Consider the following 9986-nt stretch of genomic DNA (forward strand, 5'->3'; position numbering starts at 1 on the left):
GTCTAAAATCCATTATATATTAATTGAGAATCTTTTAAACACTAATTAAAAAGAAATCATGCTTATGTGGCAATCGTTTAAGCCTTCTTAATACTGATGTAGCAGAATTATAAAGCATTTAGGCATAGTATAGTATAAAAATAATTTTTCCTAGATAAATACAAGTCTTCGACATCTATTGGATCACATATATATGGTCTAAAAATAATGTAGGATTGTTAGACTATGTTATGCTTAAAAATAACGTATATAGTCACGACCAGTGCACTAACTATTTTAATCTATGATATTCCTTTTTCTATTTTCATCACGTCACTAAAAGAAAACATGCAAATTTCGATGGCGAATTTCGTCGGAATTCCGTCGGAATGAGCCAATCCCGATGAAATTCCTACCAAAAAGTTGTCGGTATGGTTTCATCGCAATAAATATTTTCATCGGAAATCCGTTCAAATTTCCGAGGAAATACGACGCTGTATTTTCCGATGTTTTTCCGAGGATGTCTCGTCATCGGTAAAGACGTTGGTATATTGTCGGAGAAATACCAACCAAAATTGCCATCGGAAAAATTGAACTTCCAACAATGTGTGCATCAGAAGTTTCCGACGAATACTTCGTCAGAATGTTCCAACGAACATGGCATCGGAATATTCCGACAAAAATAGGCATCTGAAATTTCCGACGAAATGCAGTATCAGACGTTTACGACGAATGTTGGTATCTGAAATTTCTGACATATATGTTGGTCAGAATGTTCCGATCGATTTAGTTTCATCAGAATCTGTAATTTTTGTTTTTAAATATATTTTTATATTATATATATTTAATTTGAATAAATAGAAAAAATGAAATGGGAAACAAATATTATAGAAATTATATTTTACATAATTTAAAAGTAAAATCTGAAAACGACATTTAAAGTTTTAAAATTGAAAAAAAAAACTAAGAGTCTGAAGGAAACAAACGTTTCATCTTCTCCATTATTTTCAGGTTAGTCCTCTTTTTCTCCGCCAATTCAGCTAGAATTGTGGCATTCTGCGTCTCCAACACCACAGTCCGGTCATCCTTGTTCTGCGGCTGCTCTATGATCATGGAATCAGACAACGTGGCTTGGGATGAAGAAGGACAAAACGAGGCACGACGAGCCAACCCGACTAAACGACCTTTCCTCTTTGGAAGAGCCTAAAAATAGTGATGGAATTAAATTAAGTAAAATATTAAGTATTAACAAAATTAAATATTAATAGAATTATTTTTTTAAAAATTACCTGTTCCACCATTTGGTTTACTCGCTTTCGAGCAACGTTAGTTGAAGTCATCGTCATCGAAATGCTCTTGAGTAGCTAGATATGCTTTCTTTTAGGGTTCCACCAAGTCGATGACATCTTTAATAACAATATTCTGAATTTCGCCGGTCTTCTTGTTGGTGTATGCCTCCTTAATGACATTGAGATAATCGACGGGATTACCGTTATTTGCTTGAACCTAAAAAAGTAATCAATAAATATATTTAAAAAATCAAATATATTTAAAAAGTATCTTAAAAAATTAGAACTTACAAATTGATATTTCTTAGAAGACATGGTACAAGTCCCAAGGTTATGGACATAAACACCTTTTCCGCCACGATTATTCATTCGGTTGGCTGAGTTCTTAAGAGACTTTTCTATAGCCTCCTGCTTTGCCCAATGCACCTGCAGCTCCTCCCAAACAGTAGTGTTAATAAATCTCGGTTTCTTGTCCTTAAGCCATAGCTACTTCCACTCATAGATCTGTTTCGTATAAGAATTTATGGTCTTTGTGTGGAATGCCTGACGGACAGTTTCGGTAAGCCTAGACTCCAAGTTGAATTATCTATCGGGATTATTCGTGATATCATGCGAGTGAAACCAAAATACGGAAAAACGTTATGTGGTTATTGCAAATAAAATTTCCGAGTCTTCAAAAAATTAACGCATCACTAATCACGCAGAATAAGGCCTATGGGCATGTAAAAAGAAATCATGTGCTCAATTTTGTGATGGTTGACCTTTTTCCCTCTCTTCATCACCATATTGCTATAAATTTAACCCTTCTTTTGGCTAAATAAATCATAAAGAAGAAAGAAAATAAGAAGAAGGAAGAGCAATGGGGAGCTTAAGATTGAGCACAGCTGTTGTTGCTGCATGTTTTGTTTGTCTCTTCATCCTCCAATCAGCTACAGGTTCGTTTGTTTAGAGAACTAATTAATTAACAAGAAAACAAAAGATTGTGTCTTAAAGATATTTCAAAAGCTCTAAACATTTTACAATTAGTTTTACTGTAATTATGATATAATCCTAATATCGAAAATCAAAAATTATTAATTGATACTTCATTCTTCATATGGAGTAGGTTGTTAATTATCTTATGGTCAGAAAGATCTTTTATCTAATGGATAATAAGGAAAATAATCACAAATTAAACTGATGCGATTTTTAGGAAAAAAAGAAAGAGTATAACACATGTCAAGCTAGACACGTATAAAGATTAAAAGGCTTTTTATGGTTGAAATTAATCCTTTGTATCTTTATAAATTACATTAATTCATTTTTTGTTGGGGGGCAGTTGCATCCGGCCAGTGCCAGGGTCTCTGTCCTCCTCCTATTAATCTGTGTATCACTCCAAACGGGATCTGTTCATCTACGGATCCCCCCGGTGAAACATGCAAGGAGAGATGTTTAACACGAGACAGCATCAATTTTAATGACGGTAAATGCATCGGTAGTCCGTGTAACATCCCGAGTTGTGATATGTGAAAATGCTTAAGAGAATTGATTTGGCTACCTATGTCACCAAAGTTGACTTACCTTTTCTGTCACACATCCGTTTAGAACTCCAGAGTTAAGCGTGCTTGGGCTGGAGTAGTGAAAGGATGGGTGACCTATCGGGAAGTGATTCGCGATACCGTGTGAGTGAGGCCAAAGCACGGGGAAAGGTCATGTGGTGATTGCAGGGTCAGTAAATGATGATTTCGAGCCTTGGAAAATTAACGATCGACCGTCGGATGGGATGGGGCCCACGGGCCGAGAGAGCGGGCGTGGATGGCCCATTAGCCGTGGGCGGGTCGGGGCGTTACAGTCCGGGTCTTTGTTTCTGCTGTCTACGTGTTGTTTAAAAAAAAAACCATGCCTGAGCTTCCAAATACAGAAAACGACGTCACTTTGTGCATGTGTGTGGAGGTGTTGCAATTTGAAATTTATGTTTCGAGTGTTTTTATCGTCTACTTTTTTTTTCTTTTGTAACTTGCTTTCATAATCGTCTACTTTTGTTGTACCCTGATAAATTTGTCTTATGATTGTTTGGTGGAGATCTTCATATAATAAAGCTGGATTGTTTCTAATAACAGTTTTTTGTTGCTTCTCATTTGTTTTGCTGTGATCAGCTTTCCTCGTTGACGTTGATCGTAATTATAATGTAACCTCACCTTTGAAACTTGGCTCGTTGGAAAAGTTATATATCAAAAACGTATTTTATGGATGTTTTTTTTTGCTCGCTAATCACAAAGAATGCAAGGAAGCATCGAAAAGAAGTGTAAACGACATGTAGTTTTTTGTTTTTCTCCGGTTTACTCTTGCTTTTCTAGGGTAAAAAAGGTGAAAACAAAATATTCCTTTTCTAGAGTAGATGGGCGAAAAATAGTTTCACTTATATAATCTTGGATGTATTGAAGTGAAACAAGAGTAAATATTTGACACAGAAAAGGTATGATAGAGTAATATGGAGTAGAGATAAAATATGTGTAAGTGTAAACTTTTGTTATACTCTAATCATACCATCCGGTCACACTCATTTTTTATTAAGGCAAATATTAAAATATTCTAATAACTTTTTTATAAACAATCGTTATTTAAACATTTTAAATATATAATTCAATGGTTGCTGCTGCATGCCGTCCTCACTACAATAATATACGATTTGGTCTCCGTTGATTTAGCATCTACCGCTTTCTTAGGTGCACATGCACTGGTACGTCAAGATCCGATTGGTATGGAAAACATTGTTAGGGTGCACAAGTGTCAGTGAAAACTTGATTTGTCTTCCACTTTTAAAACAATAAGATCTTTTATAGAGTAAAAACTAATCAAGGGTACCACTAAAATATCATGAACAACACAACTGACGGGGGCGGATCTACGCTGTGTAGGTTGGGGGGCAGCTGTCCCCGGTTAAAACTACAATTTAATGCTAAAGATTCAGTAGTTCAATTGGTTTGAGACGTCACTATGTCTCCACTGAACCCATATTCGGAAGAGAATGTTATGTATAGTTCTAATAGTTCTAATGCTTCATTTCCACATATTTGAAGAGAATGTTATGTATGTATACTTATAAACATTGACTAGCGGGTATATATTACGAGATAACAGGAACTAGATTCCGATTGAGAGAAACAGGGGACCAGTTTTGTTTAGGCGAACAAGACGATATATTTTCTTAGTGTATGTCATCTTCGCTATGGTATTCATCTAGATTGATCATGTATTTTTCTTAATTTGGCTTTTGAAGGCAATCACATGGTTAGCTTAAAATAAAAGAAGACAAACAGGAAGTGAAAGACAATTGTAATAGACATGTCTGTACGTCATCTCTCTTTTTCTTTTAATTAGAAAAAAGGAGAAATGTATTAAGATCCCATAAAGGAAGAATCACACTGCTAACTTTGATTCTTCACCATTTTGCTAAATATGTCCAAGTTGCTTCGCTTTAAAGATCATCCATGAAACCTGCCACCGTTCAAGCAAACCAGAGTTTGTCTCATTGAACAAGACTCAGATCACAATTTAGAAAGTGTTTTTAGTATGTTAGCAAATAGTTCAGAACAAAAGTTTGTTTGAGCACTTGTGTTGAGTAATAAAAGGAACAGCCGGTAGTTATTTGATACGAATAATATGAGTATTTTCTGTTCGATACAATTATGGACACTTCCTTTAGCTAATCAACGTAAAGGCCCGTCACAAAAATGCAATTGGATATGTAACAGTGTGAGTAGTTTATATAGAAAAAGTGGTCATGGTTAAAAGGGGAAATGCTACAGAGATGGAACAAAAATGCAATTTTCTGTGATTTTGATTTCTCAGTATCTTCATTTTTGCACCTCGCTCTTTGTATATTTAATTCATGGAAAGCCATTAGATCCGTAGATAGACAGAAAAAAGTAATTGCTGACTTGTCTTTAATAGATAATAAATCTCACAAAGGAAGGAAAACCATAACAAAACATCAAACAGCTTACATCTCAGATGTATTTGTCAAACAGAGTTTATTCATAATATTCCTAGACTTAACCCTTCAGAGATTATACCATAGGTTGCACGTAGTCTTCTCTTACACATCTCCTGTTTGTACCATCATATACACGTCATGGTATAAAAACATCAGCAGAGGAAAATCAAGCCTGCGCGGTTTCTCCAGCTGCTGCTACTGCTGCAGCACCGTTTGTTTTCACTCGCTTCTCCTTGTAGTCTTTCACAGCTGCCTTGATGGCGTCCTCGGCTAGCATACTGCAATGGAGCTTCACTGGTGGGAGAGAAAGATGCTTGGCGATTTCGCTAGCAAAATTATGTCACAAAAAAGGATACCACACATTCAATTCAGGGTTTCAGATATTGAGATACAAAATAATAGTCAAGATAACTGGCCGCATATTAACAGTCAAAGAAGAGTAAAGACATCCCAAGTTCAAGTAATGCAAAAACCCAAAACATACTACATGTTAATGCCTTCAAGACACGAACATGAAGACAAAATCACCTTTGTCTTAGGTAGTGTCTACGACAACATATCATAACAACATTCGTAACTTGTAAGAGACAAACAAAGGGTAACTTACGTGTTCTTGATGGTCAGAACTTCCTCCATAGCTTTGCCTTTCACCCATTCAGTGGCTGAAAATATTAAAACCAATCAAATATTAGAAAAAATATAAACCTCAAAACAGAATCAGACATGACAATAGAGAGGATACAACAAGTTGCTACCACGCACAAGAACCATAACAAATAAATCATTGATAAATAAAAACACTTCACAAGGATACATCTCATTACATGATCCGACAAATGTATTAGTTCTTACTCATGCCCTAATTCGAACACCACCTCCACAAGAACCAATCAATTTGAAACCTAATTCATCAAGACCCAATCAATTGCAAACCTAATTCAACAATAACCAATCAACATGAAACCTAATTCTATCAAAAAACTAATCAATTTCAGAACAACTAATCAAAACACCCTAATTGAAAACATACCGACAGACGAAGACGCGATAGCGGAGCCACAGCCAAAGGTCTTGAAACGAGCATCGACGATCTGACCAGTCTTCTCATCGACCTTGATCTGCAGCTTCATCACATCACCGCACGCGGGAGCTCCGACGAGACCCGTGCCGATGCTGGGATCGTTCTTGTCGAAAGACCCGACGTTGCGGGGGTTATCGTAGTGGTCGATGACGTTCTCGTGGTACGATCGGAAGATACCGACGGACCACGGGGTCGATTGGCGCGACGTAAGGCCTAGAGCGTTCTTCGCGGCTTGCCTGAGCATCATCGTCGTTGATTAGGGTTTGTTTCCGTGGATGTTGGAGAGATGAGATTGGGAATTTAGGAGGGGCCCTTTGCTTTATGGGCTACAAAAGAAGGCGGTTCGGTTTAGATATATGATGGGACACGTGGATGGTTCTCTGATATTTTGTTTTCTTTAAAAAGATTTTAGCTTAGCTTGAAAAAGAAAATAGAAAAAATAAATCCGACCTGCCGGAATCGAACCAGCGACCTAAAGATTTGCTGTCACAGACTACAGTCTTCCGCTCTACCAACTGAGCTAAGGTCGGACGTTGTACTTCCGTTATCCTATTTAATAATTACCTTTCTTAATTTTATCCAATAAACGCCTCATGATCTTGGTCCCCCCATCGGCCATCACTGGTTCACTAACACACGAAGACATCTACAGAAACCTGGTGGTAAACATCTCTGTCTCAAACCAGATTCCTTACCTCATCAATCCCGTTCAAAGCGACGTCATCGCTTGCACTCTCCAGCTCTCTTCTTGGCTTTGCAGCAACGGTCTGCATCCTTATACCAAATAACATGTCATCTTCACTCTTCCGTTTCAATGACTTCGCATTTTGTAATTTACACAGTAGAAACAATAGTGCTATAATATGACATCATATTATTATTATTTTCTAAATGCTATATAATCTTTTGAAGCTCTATTTCAAAAAAATTAATCAGGATTAAAGAAAAAAAAACATTTCATAAAAGATAAGATATAATAATATTTTAAGAAAAAAACTCTTTTTTATAATAATATGTATCTTCACTAATCATATTAGAAAATTGTTAATGATAAGCTTGAAGAGTCGTAACACTCTTGACTACTAAACTCCGACCATTTCTGCATTCTCACTGAAGACTTGTACTTGCGTGTTTCTATGTAAGAAAATTGAAAGAAAATCTGTAAAGAACGAGTCAAGAGATCCAGACGTGTGTATAAAAGGAATCAAATCGGAAAAAAAAATGGAGAAGAAGAAGGTGCCAAAAAGACTCCAAGGTAAAGTAGCGATCGTGACGGCATCGACGCAAGGGATAGGCTTCGGTATCGTTGAGCGGCTTGGCCTCGAAGGCGCTTCTGTCGTCGTCTCCTCTCGCAAACAGGTCCTCCTCCAATTCTCTGTTTTTTCTACCTATGAATCATCGACAGCTTCCACCTTTTTTTCTAGGATTTGACTTTCTGGATGAATGTTTTTTTTGTTTGCTTTGCATGAGTGAATCCAAGTTAGAAGCTCTTATTTCAATAATTAAATTTGAGTTCTTCAATTAAATTGTGTGCAGAGAAATGTGGATGAGGCGGTAGAGAAGCTTAAAGCTCAGGGGATTGATGCATTTGGAATCGTTTGTCATGTCTCTAATGCTCAACATCGCCAGATTCTCGTCCAAAAGACAGTTCAAGTAAGATGTGAAGACATACCTTTTTTTAATTAATCTTTCATTGGTGTTTTATTCATAAATCAGCTTTCCTTTGGCTTGTGTTTCAGAGATATGGGAAGATAGATATTGTTGTGTGTAATGCAGCGGTGAATCCATCTACTGACCCAATCTTATCTACTCAAGAATCTGCTCTTGACAAGCTTTGGGAAGTCAATGTCAAATCATCTATCCTTCTCCTCCAGGTAACCACTAATCATTCTGCTTAAAGACAAATAGTTTTTTTTTCCTAGAGAATAAAAATCTGACATCTTTCTGACTCATGTACTCAAAGTAACTTGACATTTGCAATGGTTATTTCTTATCAAAACCAGGATATGGCTCCTCACTTAGAGAAGGGTTCTTCTGTAATCTTCATAACCTCCATTGCTGCGTTTCAACCGCAAGTACCAACGGCAATGTATGGAGTTACTAAAACAGCTCTTCTCGGACTAACCAAGGTGTCATGATTTTATAAACCCTTAAATATATTCTTCTTTTCTTTCACTTATGGTGATGGTGGTGGTTCAACATTTCTTACTCACTGGTCACCTGTTTATTTCTTAAGGCACTTGCTGCTGAGATGGGACCGGACACAAGAGTGAACGCAGTAGCTCCTGGTGTTGTGCCAACACACTTTGCTTCTTTCATCACCCGGAACTCTGAAGTGGTTTGTTTGTTTGTTTGTTTGTTTGTTTGTTTGTTTGTTTGTAATCAAATAATGTTTAAGTTTTTCTTCTCATCCATGATTTTGATGTGTGTTTTTCATTTCACAGAGAAGAGCCAATGAGGAGAAAACTCTGCTCAACAGACTGGGAACAACGGATGACATGGCCGCTGCAACCGCTTTCTTGGCTTCTGATGATGCTTCTTACATCACCGGTGAAACCTTAGTGGTCGCCGGAGGAATGCCCTCCAGGCTCTGAATCAAAATCCCCAACTAGTAATAATTATTCATATATCAATAAAACTTTTTGATGATGTACAAGAAAAAAACCATACATTTGTTACTGTTGTATGATCATGTGATGTGGGATACTTTAATTTCTCATTTTGAATTAGTAGTAAATGGAACATATCTAATCTACCAAAGATTATGTTCAATGACAAGCTACAAGAAGACAATTTCTTTGATAAAAGACAAACCACATTCGAGAATCAACGCACTACTAGATTACCTATGTTGTTTTCTTTTCTTTTGATGCCCCATCTTCCCCCTATTTATGACACTAAATAATACTATGGCCCAAGCCCATTTAGGAATCTTGTATATGTTGACAAAAAAAAGTGGAAGCTAACCCGAAGTCTAGGGTTTCGTTAGTGGTAAGCTCTGAAGCTAATCTAGGTTTTGTAAAATCCATCAGCGATGGAACAGCAGATCTCGGAGAATCTATCATCAACAACGTCCAGAAGTGAAACGCAGTTCTCAGAACCACCAATCCCTAACGATCTGATTGTCGAGGTATTCTCTCGAGTCCCGGGAAAGTCTATAGCTAGGTTTCGATGCGTATCTAAATACTTGGCATCGATCCTTCGTCGTCATGATTTCACCGAGTTGTTTTTGACCAAGTCTTTGACTCGTCCACGTCTCCTTTTCACCGTGAAAGCTAAGGGAAAGTTGTTGCTCTACTCTACACCTCAGCCTCATAATCCAGACGATAACTCTTGTCTTGTAGCTACTCCATATCATACGTCTTTTCCCGAATATTTTCCATCTGATATGTGTAGCACAGTTTGTGGATTGGTATTGCTTCAGGAATATTGGAAAATAAAGGTGCGGGTGATTTGTAACCCTGTCACAGGACAGTTCTTAACCTTACCCAAAGTTCTTCTAAAAGAAAAGAACTTGCCCAAAGTGGAAGCCAAGAGAAACCGAGCAGAGATTGAAGGAATGTATTTAGGGTATGATCCAATCGGGAAACAGTTCAAAGTGTTGTGTATGACCTCGTCACGTGATGAAAGACCAAACACCCATCAGGTTTTGACATTGAAG

The 9986-nt window shown here is 37.2% G+C and overlaps 3 protein-coding genes and 1 non-coding gene across 4 annotated transcripts; 2 read left to right on the top strand and 2 right to left on the bottom strand.

Moving 5' to 3' along the window:
- Nucleotides 1-5163: 5163 nt before the first annotated feature.
- On the bottom strand, nucleotides 5164-6656 carry LOC108834300 (iron-sulfur cluster assembly protein 1). The gene is made up of 3 exons (XM_018607644.2): nucleotides 6275-6656; nucleotides 5852-5906; nucleotides 5164-5570 (listed from the first exon to the last, which is right to left on the bottom strand). Exons 1-3 carry the CDS (start codon nucleotides 6570-6572, stop codon nucleotides 5411-5413), a joined length of 513 nt encoding a protein of 170 aa, XP_018463146.2. The 5' UTR covers nucleotides 6573-6656; the 3' UTR covers nucleotides 5164-5410.
- Nucleotides 6657-6769: 113 nt separating this feature from the next.
- On the bottom strand, nucleotides 6770-6855 carry TRNAY-GUA (transfer RNA tyrosine (anticodon GUA)). Its single transcript is given in 2 exon segments — nucleotides 6770-6805; nucleotides 6819-6855. It is a non-coding gene; the product is annotated as a tRNA-Tyr (tRNA).
- A 516-nt stretch (nucleotides 6856-7371) lies between these two features.
- Nucleotides 7372-9085, top strand: LOC130506851 (short-chain dehydrogenase/reductase SDRA-like). The gene is made up of 6 exons (XM_057001544.1): nucleotides 7372-7684; nucleotides 7862-7978; nucleotides 8065-8199; nucleotides 8329-8454; nucleotides 8562-8663; nucleotides 8770-9085. Exons 1-6 carry the CDS (start codon nucleotides 7547-7549, stop codon nucleotides 8917-8919), a joined length of 768 nt encoding a protein of 255 aa, XP_056857524.1. The 5' UTR covers nucleotides 7372-7546; the 3' UTR covers nucleotides 8920-9085.
- Nucleotides 9086-9289: 204 nt separating this feature from the next.
- Nucleotides 9290-9983, top strand: LOC130506850 (putative F-box protein At1g53360; the record flags this gene model as incomplete). The annotated part of the gene is made up of 1 exon (XM_057001543.1): nucleotides 9290-9983. A coding segment is annotated over exon 1 (624 nt), but the record flags the coding sequence as incomplete, so codon positions are not given.
- Nucleotides 9984-9986: the final 3 nt, after the last annotated feature.

Source organism: Raphanus sativus, unplaced genomic scaffold (genome assembly GCF_000801105.2).
Source record: "Raphanus sativus cultivar WK10039 unplaced genomic scaffold, ASM80110v3 Scaffold3728, whole genome shotgun sequence".
NCBI classification, from domain to species: domain Eukaryota; kingdom Viridiplantae; phylum Streptophyta; class Magnoliopsida; order Brassicales; family Brassicaceae; genus Raphanus; species Raphanus sativus.

Excerpts from the sequence above, each read along its gene's own strand:
- LOC108834300 (XM_018607644.2), bottom strand. The coding sequence starts at position 6,572 with ATGATGCTCAGGCAAGCCGCGAAGAACGCTCTAGGCCTTACGTCGCGC. Across the intron at positions 5,907-6,274 it reads TATCGCGTCTTCGTCTGTCG|CCACTGAATGGGTGAAAGGC; the intron begins GTATGTTTTCAA and ends TAATATTTTCAG. Across the intron at positions 5,571-5,851 it reads GTTCTGACCATCAAGAACAC|CGAAATCGCCAAGCATCTTT; the intron begins GTAAGTTACCCT and ends TAATTTTGCTAG.
- LOC130506851 (XM_057001544.1), top strand. The coding sequence starts at position 7,547 with ATGGAGAAGAAGAAGGTGCCAAAAAGACTCCAAGGTAAAGTAGCGATC. Across the intron at positions 8,200-8,328 it reads CATCTATCCTTCTCCTCCAG|GATATGGCTCCTCACTTAGA; the intron begins GTAACCACTAAT and ends TATCAAAACCAG. Across the intron at positions 8,664-8,769 it reads TCACCCGGAACTCTGAAGTG|AGAAGAGCCAATGAGGAGAA; the intron begins GTTTGTTTGTTT and ends TTCATTTCACAG.